Source organism: Bufo bufo, chromosome 3 (assembly GCF_905171765.1).
Source record: "Bufo bufo chromosome 3, aBufBuf1.1, whole genome shotgun sequence".
Taxonomy (NCBI): domain Eukaryota; kingdom Metazoa; phylum Chordata; class Amphibia; order Anura; family Bufonidae; genus Bufo; species Bufo bufo.
Window position 1 is genome coordinate 346,229,951 of NC_053391.1, and position 21,005 is coordinate 346,250,955.

General features: G+C 45.2%; 1 protein-coding gene across 1 annotated transcript in view; it reads left to right on the forward strand.

Moving 5' to 3' along the window:
* Positions 1 to 800: 800 nt before the first annotated feature.
* INPP5B (inositol polyphosphate-5-phosphatase B) overlaps positions 801 to 21,005 on the forward strand; it is a 151,355-nt gene continuing 131,150 nt past the window's right edge. The window contains exons 1-5 of the mRNA XM_040424442.1: positions 801 to 929; positions 9,303 to 9,367; positions 12,874 to 12,953; positions 15,334 to 15,431; positions 17,285 to 17,314. Of these exons, the coding sequence (XP_040280376.1) occupies positions 9,311 to 9,367; positions 12,874 to 12,953; positions 15,334 to 15,431; positions 17,285 to 17,314 (265 nt within the window). The 5' untranslated portion in view covers positions 801 to 929; positions 9,303 to 9,310. The remainder of the gene's footprint in view (positions 930 to 9,302; positions 9,368 to 12,873; positions 12,954 to 15,333; positions 15,432 to 17,284; positions 17,315 to 21,005) is intronic.

The window sequence follows — 21,005 nt, forward strand, 5'->3', positions numbered from 1 at the left end:
GCGTCTTCTGGGTGTGTGGAGCGGGGAACTCACCTGGCGCACTTCCCCCCCCAGCTGAATAAAACTGCCTTAGTTGCCCAGGGAGAAACTACTCCCCTCTATGGCCATACATGTAGGATCAACTTCCTAGGACAGGAAACCACTGAGGAAGGGAAAGGCTCCTCCTTTTTTATACCTGTGGGTTTCCTGTTCTGGGAGGCGGACCCTATCTCATGGTGCTGTCATGGACGATAGGGAAAAAATATATATACATACTGTAAACATATTGACCCATATTCACAAGATGCTTTTTATTTGCACGTATATATTTATATCTGTATGTGTGGTTTGGTGGTGGTGGGGGGCAGGTACATTACCTTCACAGGGGCCCTCTGCTGTCTGTGTCCACCCCTGGTAATAACCATGGTAACGAGCAGTGTATAATGTGATGGAAAAATGAATCCAGCCAGCAAATGAAGCAATATGGACAATAACAATACATTAGTAAGTGCCTTGTATTAACTTTCTCTATTTGCTGAAGTGGGACAACCCCTTTAAGGTCAGAATGGCCAACCTGTACTGAATTCAATGTTGGGCATCAACCTCTGTGTGCTAGCAACTACTTAGATCCAGGCTGTTAAATTATCTGGTTATTAGTGGATAGATCTCTCATGGAAATCTGTCTGACATTTACTTTAGTAAAAGTAGCCTAATGTTAAATTAGTTATTTATGCACTGTATCCCCATCTAGTGGTGATGTCAGGAAGTACAACCATTTACAGCAAAATCACTGGTGACAGGAGGGGAAAGGAAATGCTGACGTAGCCCAGCAGATTGTAGGCCAGTGAGGGAGTAACTGTCCTGTATTCTTGCATTCTCCCAGCCTCCTCTGTCTGAAGAGGAAAACACCATCCAGTGGCTTCCATTTTACAGCCCTGCAGACGTGATTGGTAAATTAACTATTACTGATAATTTTATTTGCTGTATCACATACCCAACTGCATGCAGATGATATGCTTGTGGTTGTAACACTGTGAAGGCTTTTGCGGTTTCCAGTTCCCAGTTTGTATTATGTGTCTGGATTATTTCCAAGTATTACGTTTGAAATGTAGTTTTAGTCTACTTTCACACTGGCGTTTTGGCTTTCAGTTTGTGAGATCCGTTCAGGGCTCTCAGAAGCCGTCCAAAACGGATCAGTTTGCATTCTAATGCATTCTGAATGGAAAAGGATCTGCTCAGAATGCATCCGTTTGCCTCCGATCAGTCTCCATTCCGCTCTGGAGACTGGCACCAAAACACTGCCTGCAGCGTTTTGCTGTCCGCTTGCCGAAACTGAGCCAAACGGATCCGTCCTGACACAATGTAAGTCATTTGGGACGGATCCGTTTTCACTGACACAATCTGGTACAATAGAAAATGGATCCGTCCCTCATTGACTTTCAATGGTGTTCAACACGGATCCGTCTTGGATATGTTTAAGATAATGCAAATGGAACCGTTCAGAACGGACGCAGACGGTTGTATTATCTGAACGGATCCGTCCATGACGGATCTGCACAAAACGCGAGTGTGAAAGTAGCCTTAAATGGGTCTTATACTTAGGCCTCCTGCACATGACCATTGTGTGCACCCGTGGCCGTTGTGCCGTTTTCCGTTTTTTTTTCGCGGACGAAAAAATCGGAAAATGCACCGTTTTGCAGCCGCATCCGTGATCCGTGTTTCCTGGCCGTGAAAAAAATATGACCTGTCCTATTTTTTTCACGGCCAACGGTTCGCGGACCCATTCAAGTCAATGGGTCCGTGAAAAATCACGGATGCACACAAGATTGTCATCCGCGTCCGTGATCCGTGTCCGTGATCCGTGTTCGTTTTTTCCTATCATTTCAATGGCAAACTTGACTTAGATTTTTTTTTTCATTTTTCATGTCCGTGGATCCTCCAAAAATCACGGAAGACCCACGGAAGAAAAAAACGGGCACGGATCACGGTGCAACGGTACCACGTTTTGCGGGACGTTAAAAAATACTGTCGTGTGCAGGAGGCCTTAGAGTTGATACCAAATTTTTGATTCGATTTCGATACCATAAAAAAGTATTGCGATGCTCGATACCATTCGGTACTAGGGCTGCAGTAAACGATTATTTTAGTAATCGAGTATTCTATCGATTATTTTTTACGATTAATCGAGTAATCTAATAAGAAAAAAATAATACTGTTTTCCTTTATAAAAACCTCAGACGCCCTGCCATTAGCCCCCAACACCCTTCGTTCCCCCCTGTGCGATCAGCCCAAGTGCATCAGTTCCCCCCAGTGCCATCAGCTCCACTATCCCCCAGTGCCATCAGCTCTCCCTCACCCCAGTGCCATCAGCTCTCCCTCACCCCAGTGCCATCAGCTCTCCCTCACCCCAGTGCCATCAGCTCTCCCTCACCCCAGTGCCATATGCTCTCCCTCACCCCAGTGCCATCAGCTCTGCCCCCTTGTGCGATCAGCTCTGCCCCCTTGTGCGATCAGCTCTGCCCCCTTGTTCCATCAGCTCTGCCCCCTTGTTCCATCAGCTCTGCCCCCTTGTTCCATCAGCTCTGCCCCCTTGTTCCATCAGCTCTGCCCCCTTGTTCCATCAGCTCTGCCCCCTTGTGCCATCAGCTCTGCCCCCTTGTGCCATCAGCTCTGTCCCCTTGTGCCATCAGCTCTGCCCCCTTGTGCCATCAGCTCTGCCCCCTTGTGCCATCAGCTCTGCCCCCTTGTGCCATCAGCTCTGCCCCCTTGTGCCATCAGCTCTGCCCCCTTGTGCCATCAGCAGCTCTGCCCCCTTGTGCCATCAGCAGCTCTGCCCCCTTGTGCCATCAGCAGCTCTGCCCCCTTGTGCCATTAGATCTGCCCCCTTGTGCCATCAGCTCTGCCCCATTAGCTCTAACCCATTGTGCCATCAGCTCTGCCCCCATTGTGCCATCAGCTCTGCCCCCATTGTGCCATCAGCTCTGCCCCCATTGTGCCATCAGCTCTGTTGCCATGCTCCTCCTGACACCCGTAGTGCACAGCGTCACTGGTTTCTATGACGCTGTGCACTCCAGGCGCCTGGCCTTAGTTGCGCCCCCACCCCCTCGGTTTCATCCACTTACCTTTCCAGCAGGGGCGCTGCCGACACTCCATCGTTCTGCGCTGCTCTGCTCCTGACGTCACACAGTGCGTCGGGTCACGGCGTGCGTACGTCAGGAGGTCAGAGCAGCGCGGGACCATGGACATACTGTGGAGTGTCCGGAGGCCGCCTGCTGGAAAGGTAAGTATTCCAAGCGCCGCAGGAGACCACGGAGCGGGAGTAATAGCAAGCGCTTCACTCCCGATCCGTGGTCACATGACACAAACGAATCTTCAATGCAAAAAATTTGCATCGAGGATTTTTTTGTGTCGAATTACTCGATTTAATCGAGTAATCGTTTCAGCCCTATTCGGTACCATGCGTAAAAAGTAAAACACCAAAAAAGCAACGTGCATTCCGCATTTTTAAAATTGGCGAATTGCGCAGTTATTTTTATTTTTTTTCTGTTCCGGCGTTCACCACAGATTTTTTTTATATTTTAATACTTTGGACTTTTCGGACGTGGCGATATGTGATATGTTTATTTATTTATTGTTTATATATTTTATATGTAAAATTGGGAAAGGGGGGATTTATACTTGTTTTTTTTTTACTTTTTTTTTTTTTTTACTTTTTATTTAAAGGGCTTCTGTCACCCCACAAAAGTCATTTTTTTTTTTTGGATAGTTACATTCCTTATAGCGCGATATAGGAGAATATAATCTTGTCACTTACTTTCATGCGGCCGTTTCTTTAGAAAACGAAGTTTTATAATATGTAAATCCGGTCTCTACCAGCAAGTAGGGCGTCTACTTGCTGGTAGCCGCAGCAGAAAACCGCCCCCTCGCCGTGTTGATTGACAGGGCCAGCCGTGATCTCCTCCTCCGGGCGGCCCTGTCAGTATTTCAAAAATCGCGCGCCTCTGTTCATTCGGCGCAGGCGCTCTGAGATGAGGAGGCTCGTCTCCTCAGAACTCCCTCAGTGCGCCTGTGCCGATGACGTCTTCTCTTTCGGTGATGTCATCGGTGCAGGCGCACTGAGGGAGTTCTGAGGAGACGAGCCTCCTCATCTCAGAGCGCCTGCGCCGAATGAACAGAGGCGCGCGATTTTTGAAATGCTGACAGGGCCGGCCGGAGGAGGAGATCACGGCTGGCCCTGTCAATCAACACGGCGAGGGGGCGGTTTTCTGCTGCGGCTACCAGCAAGTAGACGCCCTACTTGCTGGTAGAGACCGGATTTACATATTATAAAACCTCGTTTTCTAAAGAAACGGCCGCATGAAAGTAAGTGACAAGATTATATTCTCCTATATCGCGCTATAAGGAATGTAACTATCCAAAAAAAAAAAAAAGACTTTTGTGGGGTGACAGAAGCCCTTTAATAACTATTTCCCCCCTTAGGGGCTAGAACCTGGGATCTTTAAGCCCTTGTCCTATTCACCCTAATAGAGCTCTATCAGGGTGAATAGGATCTCACACTCTCCCTGCTGCCCTGTGCTTTGTGCACACAGCAGCAGGGAGCTGAACATGGCAGCCAGGGCTTCAGTAGCGTCCTGGCTGCCATGGTAACCAATTGGAGCCCCAGGATTACACTGCTGGGGCTCCAATCAGAAACTGCCACTGCACCACCAATGAGGAGGAGGGGAGGGGACCCTGTGGCCACTGCCACCAATGATTTTAATACTGGGGGGGTTGAGGGGGGCGGGCGCACTACGCCGCCGATGAAAATTAACCTTTAATACAGGAGGCAGTTAACCTTTAATACAGGCGGCAGTTAACCCCTTAGGTGCTGCACCTGAGGGGTTAACTGCCGCTGATCGCAGCTTGCTGTCAGAGTCAGGGTGCCAGCTATGTGATTCTGCTGCCGGCACCTGCCTCCTGTATGAAAAGTTAAAGATGACCTTTCATGGTTTCGGACGTTGTTAAGTTAGCAGGCTACATAGAGTGGCGCCCAGGGATCTCCCTGCGCTTACTATTATTCCTGGACGCCGCTCCGTTCGCCGCTGTGGCCCGGTACCGTCTCCTGCTCTGTATGCTAATTACTACTATCGGAGCGATGGGGAGGAGACATCAGCTTCTCTCCTGGGCGTTCCTTCTCCCTGGCTGTGACGTTCTGCGCTGCGATTGGACAGCGCTACAGCCAGGGAGAAGGAACACCCAGGAGAGAAGCTGATGTCTCCTCCCAATTGCTCCGATAGTAGTAATTAGCATACGGAGCAGGAGACAGTAACGGTGGCACAGCGGGTGAACGGAGCGGCGCCCAGGAATAACAGTAAGTGCAGGTAGATCCCTGGGCGCTGCTCTATGTAGCCTGGTAACTTAACAACATCCGAACCCATGAAAAGTCCTGCTATCATTGGTGGCGCAGTGCGCCCTCCCCTCCTCCGCCCCTCTCTCTTCTTATTGGCAGCGCGGCACAGGGGGGAGGGAGACACTGCTTCCTTCTCCCCTGTGCTCCTGAGGGAATATGAGTGTGCTGACAGCAGTGCGCTCATGCTCTGTGATACTAGACTGCGCAGCGCAGCCCAGTATCGAAAAAATGGAAATCCCGGTATCATATCGATACCGGGACAAAAGTATCGATTGGGTATCGAAATTTCAATACCCGCAACAACCCTACTTATACTACATGGTTTCATATGCAACGCTTTCTAGGATTTGGCACACTGTAGTGGAGATTGCAGGGGGGGAGGTATTTTTTTCAATAATGAGCTACAAGAGACAGTAATCACTAAATAATTTGGCTATTTGCTCATTACTGCAGTCATTGCTTGTTACCCCCGACTGGCAGATCTCTGATTCGATGAGAAGATGTGGCAGCGACTAACAAAAATGTTCTAGTTAGGCTGAAACATCTGATCAAGGGAAAACAAATGATTTATCATCATTCAATCGCTGCACACTATTACAGGCAAGGATATGTTCTCAAATTCGAACGATTATACAAAAATTCACCCGATAAATGGCTCCTTCTAATCCACTAAGGCCGCATTCACACAACTGTTTGACGAATATGCCTGTTTTGAGGACCACAAACTGTGGATCTGCAAAACACGGGCACCGTCTGTGTGCACCCTACATAGCGGTGCGGACCCATTGACTTCAACTCGTCTGCGATCCGCACGATGCAGCCAAAGAGAAGACATGTCCTATCTTTTGCAGCACAGAGGCTCTGACCCAGGAGCACACCAAAGTCAATGGGTCCACACCGCAATGAAGGGTGCATATGGCTGGTGCCCATGTTTTGCGTATCTGCAGTTTGCAGTGGGCAAAACAGCCGCGGCCGTCACACGGTTGTGTTAGTGCAGCCCAACATGGGTTGAACATCACAGCAGTCCTTAGTCTGAGTTCACATCTGCGGTGGAGGTTTCATTAGCGGTCTCCACCACTGTCAAATATAAATGCCGGCGCATAACAGAAGCCTTACAACCTCCTTTATATTCACTGGAGTCCATCGTGCAACCATTGGAGTCTGTTGCTGGATCCAACATTTTTGTTTTTCTTTTATGTGTTTTTTTTTTCTTCTGATTTTCTGTTCCTACCCAAGAACCGCAGATGTGAACCTAAACGATGCTTCTTACCTAACCCCTTCCCATTCAGTCTTTATACAGACAAAACTGAGAAAGGAACCATGCATTAGAAAGTTGCACCGCTCCTAATTCTAGCTGTAAATTTATAGCTGTGATGTGGATTGAGCCGCATGTTAGGAAACAATGCTGCTGCTCACTGACAGTAGACATCAAGTGACCAAACCACTACCACAAGAGCATATACAGTTGCAAGAAAAAGTATGTAAACCCTTTGGAATGATATGGATTTCTGCACAAATTGGTCATAAAATGTGAACTGATCTTCATCTAAGTCACAATAAACAATCATAGTCTGCTTAAACTAATAACACACAAAGAAATAAATGTTACCATGTTTTTATTGAACACACCATGTAAACATTCACAGTGCAGGTGGAAAAAGTATATGAACCCCTAGACTAATGACATCTCCAAGAGCTAATTGGAGTGAGGTGTCAGCCAACTGGAGTCCAATCAATCAGATGAGATTGGAGGTGTTGGCTACAGCTGCCCTGCCCTATAAAAAACACACACCAGTTCTGGGTTTGCTTTTCACAAGAAGCATTGCCTGATGTGAATGATGCCTAGCACAAAAAAGCTCTCAGAAGACCTACGATTAAGAATTGTTGACTTGCATAAAGCTGGAAAGGGTTATAAAAGTATATCCAAAAGCCTTGCTGTTCAGTCCACGGTAAGACAAATTGTCTATAAATGGAGAAAGTTCAGCACTGCTGCTACTCTCCCTAGGTGTCATGAGGGTGTCAAGAGCCACGTCTGACTCCGTTTTACCCGGGGTCAGGAAGTTGCAGCAGGCAGCTGCGCGCTCTATGTCTAAAGATCGCGCTGTTACTTAATGGTAGCTTTCTGTGTTTGCCTTGCAATCCTTTTTGTCTCACTCAGGGATCCTTAGCTTCTTCTCCTCAGCTGTTTCTTGTCCAGCACTCCCAACCTCTTTATATTCCCCTCTCCCACTTCTCTGGTTGCCAGATATAGAGCTTCCTGCCTGGACTTCTATACTGACCCACTGGAGCTGTGTAGCTGTGATTCCTGGTTGTCGTACCAGAGCATTACCCTCCGGATCCCTGTTGGTCTTTTGTTGTACGCTGTTGTCGCCCACCTGGGATTATATGTTTCGTCAGTATTGTCTGTCCTCTCCCTGGTGTTTCCCTTTAGTGTTAGTGGTGCGGACTAGTGTTCCCACCGCCCTATTCACTACTTAGGGCTCATGTTAAGGAAAGCCAGGGTTTAGGCACGTGATTGGCGTACGGGTGAAAAACCCGTCTAGGGACGTCAGGGCAGTCAGGTGCCAGCCTCAAGGTGAGTTAAAGGTCACCATCTTTCCCTCTCCCTTGGACAGGGCCTTCCCTTTTCCCTCCCTTTGCGTCACGTATGTGATCGGCACGTCGGTCGTGATACTAGGAGTGGCCGTCCTGTAAAGACTGCAAGAGCACAGCGCAGACTGCTCAATGAGGTGAAGAAGAATCCTAGAGTGTCAGTTAAAGACTTCCAAAAGTCTCTGGCATATGCTAACATCCCTGTTAGCGAATCTACGATATGTAAAACACTAAACAAGAATGGATTTGATGGGAGGATACCACAGAGGAAGCCACTGCTGTCCAAAAAAAAACATTGCTGCACGTTTACAGTTTGCACAAGACCACCTAGATGTTCGACAGCAGTACTGCCAAAATATTCTGTGGACAGATGAAACTAAAGTTGAGTTGTTTGGAAGCAACACACAACACTATGTGTGGAGAAAAAGAGGCACAGCACACCAACATCAAAACCTCATCCCAACTGTGAAGTATTGTGATGAGGGCATCATGGTTTGGGGCTGCTTTTCTGTGTCAGGGCCTGGACGGATTGCTATCATCAAAGGAAAAATGAATTCCCAAGTTTATCAAGACATTTTGCAGGAGAACTTAAGGCCATCTGTCCACTAGCTGAAGCTCAACAGAAGATGGGTGTTGCAACAGGACAACGACCCAAAGCATAGAAGTAAATCAACAACGGAATGGCTTAAACAGAAGAAAATACGCCTTCTGGAGTGGCCCAGTCAAAGTCCTGACCTCAACCCGATTGAGATGCTGTTGCATGACCTCAAGAAAGCGATTCACACCAGACATCCCAAGAATATCGCTGAACTGAAACAGTTCTGTAAAGAGGAATGGTCAAGAATTACTCCTGACCGTTGTGCACATCTGATTTGCAACTACAGGAAACGTTTGGTTGAAGTTATTGCTGCCAAAGGAGGTTCAACCAGTTATTAAATCCAAGGGTTCACATGCTTTTTCCACCTGCACTGTGAATGTTTACATGGTGTGTTCAATAAAAACATGGTAACATTTAATTCTTTGTGTGTTATTAGTTTAAGCAGACTGTGATTGTCTATTGTTGTGACTTAGATGAAGATCAGATCACATTTTATGACCAATTTGTGCAGAAATCCATATCATTCCAAAGGGTTCACATACTTTTTCTTGCAACTGTATACAGAATAATAGCAGATACTGAGAATTACACCCAGTATACAGGACAGGAGAAGTGGTACTGTGCAGTGTCCATATATACAGGATAAGAGCAGACAGTGAGAATTACACCCAGTATACAGGGCAGGAGAAGTGAGATTGTAAATGCCTTCCATAATTTTAAGACTATTTAATTTTGTTTTTGCAGATGCAACTATGGACCAATCTATAGCCATCCAAGATACATTGGACAAAGAAGAGAATTGCACTGTAGTATCCTTTTTAGTACCATATCCTTAATGCTTTTGTCATTACCACCGCAGGTACACTGCCTTGTCACAGAACTGTGTTGTACAAATCTGTAATTCAGCAGACATACCCTGGAGACACATGGGTCCCTTGATAAAAAAATAAAAAAAACATGTCTCACTCCATTGCAAGCTGTATTACAGAGAATTTGGTTCCTCGTGTTTGACCTGTAAGGACCCTGTGTGATACCATACATAGTTTGTGCATATAGCTTTGCCATAAGCATGAGCCTTTAGAAGAATGAAAGGGAACATTCTTTCACATTTGCTTCCCCCAAGTTTGAACACTTCAGTAACACAATGAACAACAGTAAAATAACAGATCTGGAATAGTTTTACAAGACAAGACTTAGGTATGTACTGAGGTGGGGTCTCTATACACTGGGTGGGGTCTCTGGGGTTTACACGACACAATCTCTGTACTTAACTATAACAACACAGTCACTGATATCTTTATTATACTGTTGTTACACCAAGTGCCTCCTGCTTTTTGCAGAACTCCTCTGCTTCTCACACTAACTGCTTCTCTCCCGGTAGTCTCTGGCAGTGATGGCCAGTTCGCCCGCGAACACATGCGGGCTGCCATCTTAAATCACAAGTCCGGCGATGCACAGGTAAGCCCTTACCTGTGCCTGCGCCGCGAGCCGGTCTGAAACAAATGCTGTCACCGGCAGCAGGCAGTTCCGAGAACAGCCGCCGGGGGCCTTCATCGGGCTGTTCTCGGAAGTGCCTGCTCCCGGTGACCGCATTTGTTTCAGACCGGCTCGTGGCGCAGGCACAGGTAAGGGTTTACCTGTGCCTCGCCGGACTTGTGAGTCAAGATGGCAGCCCGCATGTGTTCGCGGGAGAACACAGCGAACTGGCCCTCACTGGTCTCTGGCTCTCTGATCTGCTGTAATTACCTGATTGATCTTGGGTTGATGAAACACACATGCAGGCTCCACTGCTCTGAAGTAAGAGCTAGAGAGCTACCGCTGTCGGTCACTGGCTACTTTTTCTTGTTCACTTTCCTCTGCTCTGCTTGGCACACGCACAGCATGCAGGATCCTACCTAACATGAGTCTTTGTCAACTTCCTGTGCTTAACAAATCTCCTACACCGGAAACCAGCTTGTCTCAGGTCATGGCTGTTGAATTAGGCTACAGAAAAATCTTACTTATCATTACCTTTTCTGATTTAATTTTAGAAAACAGAACTAAAAGCGACCAGTCAGCATCTTACTCACATAGCCACATCAGTCAAAGACTCGTTTTATGAAACAGTCCAAACAGTAAAAATTTCATAAAAAAGCTTTTTACACTTCTAACTAGATGCACATGTATGTTCACATGCTCACATAAATCAGGACTGTTAATGTCGCCCATTTCTTACATTGATCTCTTCTGTTACATTGCAAGGTTTTAGGGCACGTACTACTCATTTACCCATATTTTCTTGATTGTGGCTTTTCATGTGTAGACAAACACTGCAGTCATGGTCCCAAGGGTCACCAATCAGTCACCACAAGGAGCACAACTTCCGTTTTTTTCTGTCCAGTTTCAATTCCTTCTTGATGGCGAGACTCACATAGCATGCTAGACTATACTATTCAGTATTAAAAAAAACAAAACACAAAAAATAAAAAATAAAAAACTCAGAAAAATGATAGCCCCATTATGGGTAAATGGATCTGTCAGGATCCATTAAGGTAAGTTACAAAAAAGGATTTTAAGTGTCATCCGTCATATGCTAAGTGCTGTAAAAATGTATTATGCCACTGTTAACAAAGCCTAAGGTATAGCCTATATTAGATTGACTTACTTACAGGAAACCACTTTAAAGGGTTTGTCCCAAGATTAAATATCCAGGTGCAAAACATAATTTTTTGCGTCCGTTGCCAGTGATCACTCATACCCAGTAGCGCAGTCCCTTTGCCCAGGTCCTCTTGTACATGAGCAGCAGCAGTTGCGGACTGGGGTGCTTTCGGCCAACCAGAGGAAATTATTGTCAGGGTCCCATCCACTCATGAATGATAGTGACAAGTGACTAAATTAATAGTGGCAAGTGACTGTTTCTAAAGACAGCTCAAAATGGGAATTTTCTCCTGGACCTTTGGGACCCACTATGGCTTAGTAGAATGGGCCCACTGAAGGATCTTCTGGTACTCTGGTTGGCCAATCCAACCCTGAGCAACAGAATGAGAATCGTCACACTTATCAACTTCTACTCAACAAAACTGAACACATTAGGTATCAAAATAAAACCACCGTTGGTGCCACAACCCATACATAACGGCAAAATCTAATGTTTCTGATTGAACAATTGTTATGTTTTGTGTGATCTAAATGTATGGGCCACTCATGCAGTTTTTGAAGCCAAAACCAGGAGTAGATTTTAAAAAAATTAATACCTCTCCTTTTATAAATCACACCTCATTTTGTCTTCAAAAACTGCATCTGAAAACCTGAATGTGTGGCTGTAGTCTTACAGAGGAATGTAGTTTTTAAAGGGGTATTCGCATCTGCTAGGGTATGCCATCAATGTCAAATAGGTGTGGGTCCCACCTCTGGGACCCACTCCTATTTCCAGAACAGGGTCCCTAAAGTGAAGGAGAGCACACTGTGCATATGTGGCTTTCTCTTCATTTACTGCTATGGGGCTTCCGAAAGTAGCTGAGCAAGTGTGCTTTGCGCTCTTCAGAACTTCCACAGTGGTGAACGGACGGTGGCTGTGCATGCACGGCTGCTCTTTCTTCACTTCAGGGGTCCCATTCTGGAGACAGGAGTGGGTCCTGTAACTGTCTGACATTGATGGCATATTCTAATGATATGCCATCAGTGTCCCAAATTGGAATACCTCGAGGGCCAACAGGCCATTGACCCTGGAGGGAAATTTCCCAGTGGGCCGATGCTCAGTGGGCCGCCTGAGTCCTCCACACACCACTGGATACATAACGATCAGATGATCTCAGCATTAATTAATGCTAGGAGCATCAGGTATTGATGTCTCTGGACCTGTGGCCACAGGTTCCCCTCCTGATTTCAACTGTATTGCCATCTTTAGGACAGCAATACTGTATAATATTGCAGCGGAGGCAGCAGTATTTGGTGCTGCACTGTGATATTTGGTTCTGCTGGGGCGATATTTTGTGCTGCACTATGGTATTGCTGGCCCCGTCTACTTGTATTGTCCTGCCTAGTTCTATTTTCCCTGCCTACTTATGTTGCCCCACCTTCTTTCAACTTGGACCCGCCTACAACATGTGGCCCCTTTAAGGTTTTTTTTCAGGGCCACTTTAAGTTCCCAATCTGTCCCTGGATACCCCTTTAATTGTGGGAAAACCCTATTAATAATAAAAGCAGTCTCTAGTTTGAGAGCTACTAGTCCAGACTTAGATGATGGCCATATCAGATATGGCTTTCTTCTCACACTAACAACTGTAAAACATCAACGTAGAAAATCCCCATTATAATCCTTGATTCCTTCTATCATGCGGTGCAAGGAGTCTTAATTAACCCTCACAGCAAAGAAAGTAGACTTGTTGGACTGGTGGAAAGCAAAGAGACAGCAGCGTAAGTATTAAAAAAAAACACATTTATGGGGAAAATTTTTATGAGGAGATTTTTTACATTTATTTTTGCAAGAGTTTGTGTTGGTGTAAGTTGTGCCAAATTTATCAAATGTCGAATGGACCAATAACAAAAATCCCTTTAGATGGGTGTTGGGTTATTATAAAAAATATACAATTGCTCCTTAGGGCCCACTAATCCTTCCCACCCTACATTATTGAACTTTTAGTCCATAATTAAGAGGATGCAATCATCATTGACTAGTGATCAATAAAAATGTGTGTGGAGAAGAAGGGAAAAGTGATTAAAGACTCACAGGGCTGCTGACTAGTTATTCTACAGTATAATGTAATCTATTACTTGTGCTCATATAACATCATTAGTAGATTCTCATAGATTCAATCTATTGGGATTGTTTTTCCCTTCAGTCGTAATAAATCCAGATGAATTTGCCAGGATCTTTTATGCCTATTTGGTTAAGATATCTACTATGATGTGTCCCTATCCATTTTGTGCGCTTGATTCTATGAATGTGTTTCTACAGTCCACAAATTCACGAGACCTCAGCATCTCAGTGTGGTCAAATCCAGGTACAGTTACCACCCCAACATATTAAGCCGGTTGGTTCACAGCGTCATCAGGTGTTCTGAGGCAATGCCATGGTAGAACTAACTTCAAGGACTTTTATAACCTATGGTCTGAGGATCATCTGAGACACTATCAAAGACTACACTAAGACCACCTTCCAATGATCTGATGCCACTTCATCTACTACATCATTGGCTCATCACACCGCATCATCGGTCGTATGTTCTTCATGTTTGGTAAATTTGGCGTATCTGTAAACATGACACTTTTGCAGTTTTCTACTCCAAGCCCTACTGCAGTAAGATTGCACCTTTTTAAAAAGTGGAAGTCGATAAATCTGGAGTGAAACAAATAAACATAGCTTACCACACAAATTTCCTGTCTATTTTTAAAAACTGGAGTAAATGGAGTAAAAATTTTAACATTTTACAGTCAAAAATGACAAAAGCACCACGTCAATTAAAATCCTCACTTCAAGAAATTTCCAAGGACCTGTGGCTCTATGACCTTTAGTGGTTTAACCATGGCAATTTTGTTTTGTTCTGACCCGAGAAAATGTCATTTTGGAAATGTCCACCAACAACTACCATGTGTAAAGCTACTCGGAAACACTAAAGGCCAGTTTCCATGGCTCAATGGAGCAGGTGATTGTCGGGAAGGAAGTATTTCTTCCTGACAATTGCCTGCTCATCAGTGGAGGTGAAGCGCTGCATTTACATGCAGTGATCCCCTCCACTGTATGGGGATGAGTGATGGGTGCATTGCTTCTGGGCAGCAGAGTGCGGTTTAGACAGCACAATCTGCTTTCCAGAAACAATGATTTAGGTGTCCGCATGAAAGATTGTTTCACCTGATGAACGTGTGTTTCACTCGTTCATCGGGTGACCGATGGCACATTTACGCTGGCAGATTATTGCAAGCATTCATCCTCGATAATCTGCCCAGCAATCTGGCAGTGTAAATCCATCTTTAATTACTTTTCTAATACAGTAAAATAGGATTGGGCAACAATGATCATGCCTATGAACATGGCTCTAGCATGTTGTGGACTGAACTTAAAGGGTTTCTGTCACCTGAAAAATGAGTATTAAGCTGGCTGACATTAGCGATGTCCTAATGTAAGCTGAACATAACTATATTAGTATCATCTCACTGCCTAAAGCCTTTATTGAGAAAAACAAACTTTTATAAATATACTAATTAGCCTCTAGGAGCAGGGGGGCGTTGAACCTGCTCCTAGAGGCTCCGTTTGCCCACCTCTTTTCACGCCCTTCTTCTCTAGATTGACAGGTCCAGGCAGCGCTGCTCTCCTCCCGCCAGCCGTGTCTGCAGTGTAAATCTCGCGCCATTCAGTATTCGCCGCAGACGCAGTGAGGAAGCCAGCAGCCACTGAGTGTCCTTCCCTCACTGCGCCTGCGCTAAATACTGAATGGCGCGAGAGTTACACAGCAGACACGGCCGGCGGGAGGAGACCAGCGCTGCCCTGGCCCTGTCAACCAAGAGAAGAAGGGCGTGAAAATAGGTAGGCAAACGGAGCCTCTAGGAGCAGGTGCAATGCCGCCCCTGCTCCTAGAGGCTAATTAGTATATTATAAAAGTTTGTTTTTCTCAATAAAGGGTTTAGGCAGTGAGATGGCACTAATATAGTTATGTTCAGCTTACATTAGCACATCGCTGATGTCAGCCAGCTTAATATTCATTTTTCAGGTGACAGATACCCTTTAATAATCATGTTATAAATGCCATTTGTTGACATCAACCGACATCTGCAAATTGTTCTTTGCTTGTCCTCACAGAGTGTTTTTATACAAGCACAGAAGAATGGCTATATGTGCGGAGGATGTATTGCTGGATACAATCATCCCACTGGCTAAAGGAATTACCATGGAAGAAGGTAAACTAAGTTGCAGGATGAGTCTTTCCAACTAGAATAGCCCATCAAGGCATCAAGCCCTATGTCACACTTGGCCATCGGTGACTAGACAGTGCTGCTTGTATCTATTCATAGGAACAGTATGTACAGTACAGACCAAAAGTTTGGACACACCTTCTCATTCAAAGAGTTTTCTTTATTTTCATGACTATGAAAATTGTAGATTCACACTGAAGGCATCAAAACTATGAATTAACACACGTGGAATTATATACATAACAAACAAGTGTGAAACAACTGAAAATATGTCATATTCTAGGTTCTTCAAAGTAGCCACCTTTTGCTTTGATTACTGCTTTGCACACTCTTGGTATTCTCTTGATGAGCTTCAAGAGGTAGTCCCCTGAAATGGTTTTCACTTCACAGGTGTGCCCTGTCAGGTTTAATAAGTGGGATCTCTTGCCTTATAAATGGGGTTGGGACCATCAGTTGCATTGAGGAGAAGTCAGGTGGATACACAGCTGATAGTCCTACTGAATAGACTGTTAGAATTTGTATGATGGCAAGAAAAAAGCATCTAAGTAAAGAAAAACGAGTGGCCATCATTACTTTAAGAAATTAAGGTCAGTCAGTCAGCCGAAAAATTGGGAAAATGTTGAAAGTAAGGGCTATTTGACCATGAAGGAGAGTGATGGGGTGCTGCGCCAGATGACCTGGCCTCCACAGTCACCGGACCTGAACCCAATCGAGATGGTTTGGGGTGAGCTGGACCGCAGAGTGAAGGCAAAAGGGCCAACAAGTGCTAAGCATCTCTGGGAACTCCTTCAAGACTGTTGGAAGACCATTTCAGGGGACTACCTCTTGAAGCTCATCAAGAGAATGCCAAGAGTGTGCAAAGTAGTAATCAAAGTAAAAGGTGGCTACTTTAAAGAACCTAGAATATGACATATTTTCAGTTGTTTCACACTTGTTTGTTATGTATATAATTCCACATTTGTTAATTCATAGTTTTGATGCCTTCATAGTCATGAAAATAAAGAAAACTCTTTGAATGAGAAGGTGTGTCCAAACTTTTGGTCTGTACTGTACCTGTGTGTTACAGTGAGCTAAACACTATGTGGGTCATTTATTATTCAGAAATATGCCTATATTAGGTGTATTTCTGTTGCAGATTGCGACTTTTCCCCGCTGACGCCAGGTCTAAAAAAGTGAGCATGGCATGATTGGGGAGGGGAATCGGCCGTCTCATGAAAATGGGCTAAATGTAAGACAGCCAGGAAGCTGTCTTACATTTAGGATTGGCGCTGGATGCGCCGACGTTATGTAGAGGCCTGCCTACAAATTTCTATGTGAAAAGGAACATTACAGGAACTATTATATATATCTGCCTCAGATTCAATGTATCTCCAGTGATTTGTGGGGAAGTTAAAAGACTGCTGCTAGAGATTAACTGCAGTTTCTTACAGGGGTTGTTCAATCTGACATTTATGGCTCATCCACAGGATGTGTTCAATAGTTGTTGGTCCCGCTCTCATCTCCAGAAAAGGAGTCCATTGTGCGCAGCCTAGAATGGAGAGGTGGCAATGCATGCGAGGCTCTTTCCATTCACTTCAATAGTATTTCCAAAGATGCTATTGAAGTGAATGGAGAGAGCCTCGCATGCATTGCCACCTCTCCATTCCTGGCCTGGTGCAACGAGGTACTGTTCTGGAGATAGATCGTATCATCCAATAGAAATGACCCTTTTTTCTGTAAATCTTTATCATTTCCGATATGATATTGCAGTTGTCTACTGCTTCCAGCAGGTGGCAGATATAATATACACATTACAGTTACCAAATTTCTTACCTTTGAATTTTTGGTTTAATTTGTAGTGACACCACATGAAAACTTCCATGTCATTGGTAAGCTATTTGATTTTTTTGTATCAATGTAATTTTAAGTTTAGAATACAGAGATCACTTTGAACTGATTGTGTGGAAAGCAAAATGATTTATTTTTATGTGGGGGATTTAGCTGTATTATATGGGTTATGATACATACACACATATCAGTATGTGAGCGTTATAAAGCCCATAATGGAGTAGCCCTCACTATAGATTTACTAGACAGAAACAAAACAATATATGCTGCAGCACCTTTGTTCTCTGCTTGAACCTCAATCTGGATGGTGCCATGGTTTAGGAAATTTATGACATGTCTTAGTATGAGCTATGGATGGTGAATGAGAATGAAAAGTAGACATCATGGTGTTCTGCGGAACAGAAATACTATGGACGTTCTCCTGTTGTTTATCTCCGTGATGTACAACCACTTTACCAGCCAGCAGAGGTCTGGAGATGCATCATCATCATGCAGAAGAATGTCAGCAGGGTTCATGGCCTGAGCAAACTTTCGTGAACTAACCCACTATATTCCTATTGGATCTGCGTTAGAACTAAACTGGTATTGTTGTCTGAGGAATTTTGTATATTCACTTTAAACACCACCACTCATGGGGATGTGGAATGTAGCAAATGGGAATTCCCAGCTTATGTGCCTCAACGATTTGTAAAAGGGTTGAAAATGCCTTCGCTCCTCTTACAAGAAAAATGAGTCATTTACTGAGTTCCCCTCCTGTAAGTTATCATTGGTAAAACCACCTACCGTAATTTGAACTGAATAACAATTTTTGAGGACATGCCAGCATTGCAAATGTTTATGCATGCTATTATATCTCCCTGAATTTAAAGGTGTCATGTAAACTGCTGATGGATGGTATGTAATGTATGATATATTATGCAGTATGGCTTTAAGCACCTGGAGTATGTCAGCTAAGTAACCAGATGTGGTGAGCACAACTGTGGGTGAAATGTCCATGAGCCCTGAGGCATGGCAGGGTGTATGCCACATGTATCCTGCGGAGGAGTACCAGCACTTTGGAGGTCATATACCTTGAGTAGGATGAGGACCGCCTTGTAATGGATGCGTAATGTTTAATTAGGAAGTCATACTTTGTGAGTTGCGTGTGCACTGTATCAGGCTCAGACTGGCCCACAGGGGTACAGGTGAATCCCCAGGTGAGCCCCTGTAGACTTACTGCACTACATACATATATTCAATGTACAGCACCTCAACCAGCCTATGTTCATATAAAAAAAAACTATTATTAAAGATTATTAAAGAAACTCCCCAGTTTATTATTATAGACACGATCAGATAGCTAAGATGACTTCTAGGTGTGGCCAGTATTCTCTTCTCCCCAGGAACTACCTTCTCAAAATTTTTGCAGGGACCCCCAGATTCTATCATCTGGTAGCATATTGCAGCTGTGTGAGCAGGTAATATTTGAATGTATCCGTAAGGATACAAACCCCGATATTTATTACCCTGATTCTGCAGTTTACATAAACACCCCATATGTGGTTGTAAACTGCTGTATGTGCACACAGCAATGCTCAGAAAGCAAGGAGTGTCATATAGGGCAGATTTTGCTCGAATGGTCTTTGGGTGGCATGTTGCATTTGAAAACACATTGAGGTCCCCTACAGTGGAAAACCCCCAAAAGTGACCACATTTTGGAAACTACACCACCCAAAAATTTTTTAAGGAGTGTAGTAAGCACTTTGACCCAACAGATGGTTCATAGAATTTTTAACACTCAGGGGCAGATTGGCTATAAACCTTACAGGGAAATTTCCCGGTGGGCCGATGCCCAGGGGGCCGCCTGAGCCCTCCTCATGGCCGGCCAGTGGAAGTTTTTGGGGATGTATTTTGTACTGCTGGCGGCAGTATTATGTGATGGACTGTGGTATTTGGCTCTGTTGGGTTGGTATAATGTGCCACAATATGGTATTGTTGGCCCTGCCTTCTATCAATTTGGACCTGACTACAAAACGGGGCCACTTTTAGTATTTTTTCCAGGGCCACTTTAAGTTCCCAGTCCGCCCCTGATAACACTTGGTTGTGAAAATTAAAAATGGCATTTCTTTTTTACAAGAAAATAGTGCTTTAAGCCCAAACTTTCTTTTTCACAAGGGATAATAGGAGAAAATCACCCCACAATTTGCTACTGTCATGGTACGGAATGCATAGCACACGTTCAGCACTGTGTAAGGCGTTTTAAAACATCCAGAGACAAATCCCAACCCCTGGATGTTTATAGTCAATGGGTAGTCAGGAAGAGGTTAAAAAAAGTTGCGCTCTCACTACAGTTAATCGGAACAGGATGTCCGCTGAAATCATTCAGCAGGCATCCTGTCACAACGCCGGGGGGGGGGTCATGTGACCCCCCACATCGGCGATCGCCACAAACCGAAGGTTAATTCAGACCTGCGGTTTGCGGTTTTACCTTATCCGGCGGGCGGCGGTGCCATCGGGTCCCCATGCTGCTGTAGGGGGGACCCGATGGCATGGAAGGCAGCGCGATGCCTTCATTAGGCATCTGCACTGCCTTCCGGTGACGAGCCTGTGAGATCCAGCCCCCTGGATCTCACAGGCCGGAAGCTGTATTAGTAATACACACTGTATTACTCATACAGCCAATGCATTCCAATACAGAAGTATTGGTGTCACGACCGCTATCCCAGCAGCAGTCGTGTCGCACCAGACGGAGGGGAAGGGGGACCCTTATCTACGGATGGGAAAGAGAATGGCCACCCCTGAGTCACCCTAAGCTGGCACCTGTCTGCCCTGATACCCTAGACGGGGTGTGAACCCGTGCGGCGAGCTGGATGCCTAAACCCTCAGTCGCCCTAACACTGGACTGGGGAAAGGCCGATGGGAGCGCTAGTCACCATCACTCACGTCTAGGAATACAGCAGGGGAAGACAACAACAAACAATCTACAGCAGATAGACTTATCCAGTCACGAGCAGAGAAGGCGATCCCAAACACGACAGTCCACGCTGGACAAGAGCTCCACAGCAACACCATCAATCGATCTCCTTCCAAGGTCAGAGTAGCACTGGAAGTAAGGACTATATCTGGCAATGACTACAAGTGAAACTGAACCTAATATAGTAGCTGGGAGTGGCAGACAGGACTCACCTGAGAAGGATGCCTACAAACTCCCAGTCAGGACAAAAAGGTTCACAAGGCAAAACCCAGATGACATACCCTGAACCACGGAGCAAACTCACAAGCTATCGCGAGTAGCAAGTCGCTGCGACCTTCTCCTCCCAGACCTGTCTGGATCAGTCACAGTCGTGACAGTACCCCCCTTTCTACGAGGGGCCCCTGGACCCTCAAGACCATGCCTCTCCAGATGGGAGCTATGAAAAGCCCGAATGAGTCTGTCCGCTTTTATCTCTGATGCTGGAACCCACATTCTCTCTTCGGAACCATAACCTTTCCAGTGCTCCAGGTACTGAATAGAGCGGGGAACATATCGTGAATCAACAATCTTTTCTACCTGAAACTCAAGACTGCCATCAACAACCACCGGTGGAGGCGGTAGTGGCAATGGTTCAAGAGGTTCTACATATCTCTTAAGCAGAGATCTGTGGAAGACATTATGGATCCTTAGAGTCTGAGGTAGCTCCAGACGAAAAGCCACCGGGTTAATGATCTTAATTACCCTATAAGGACCAATAAATCTCGGACCCAATTTCCACG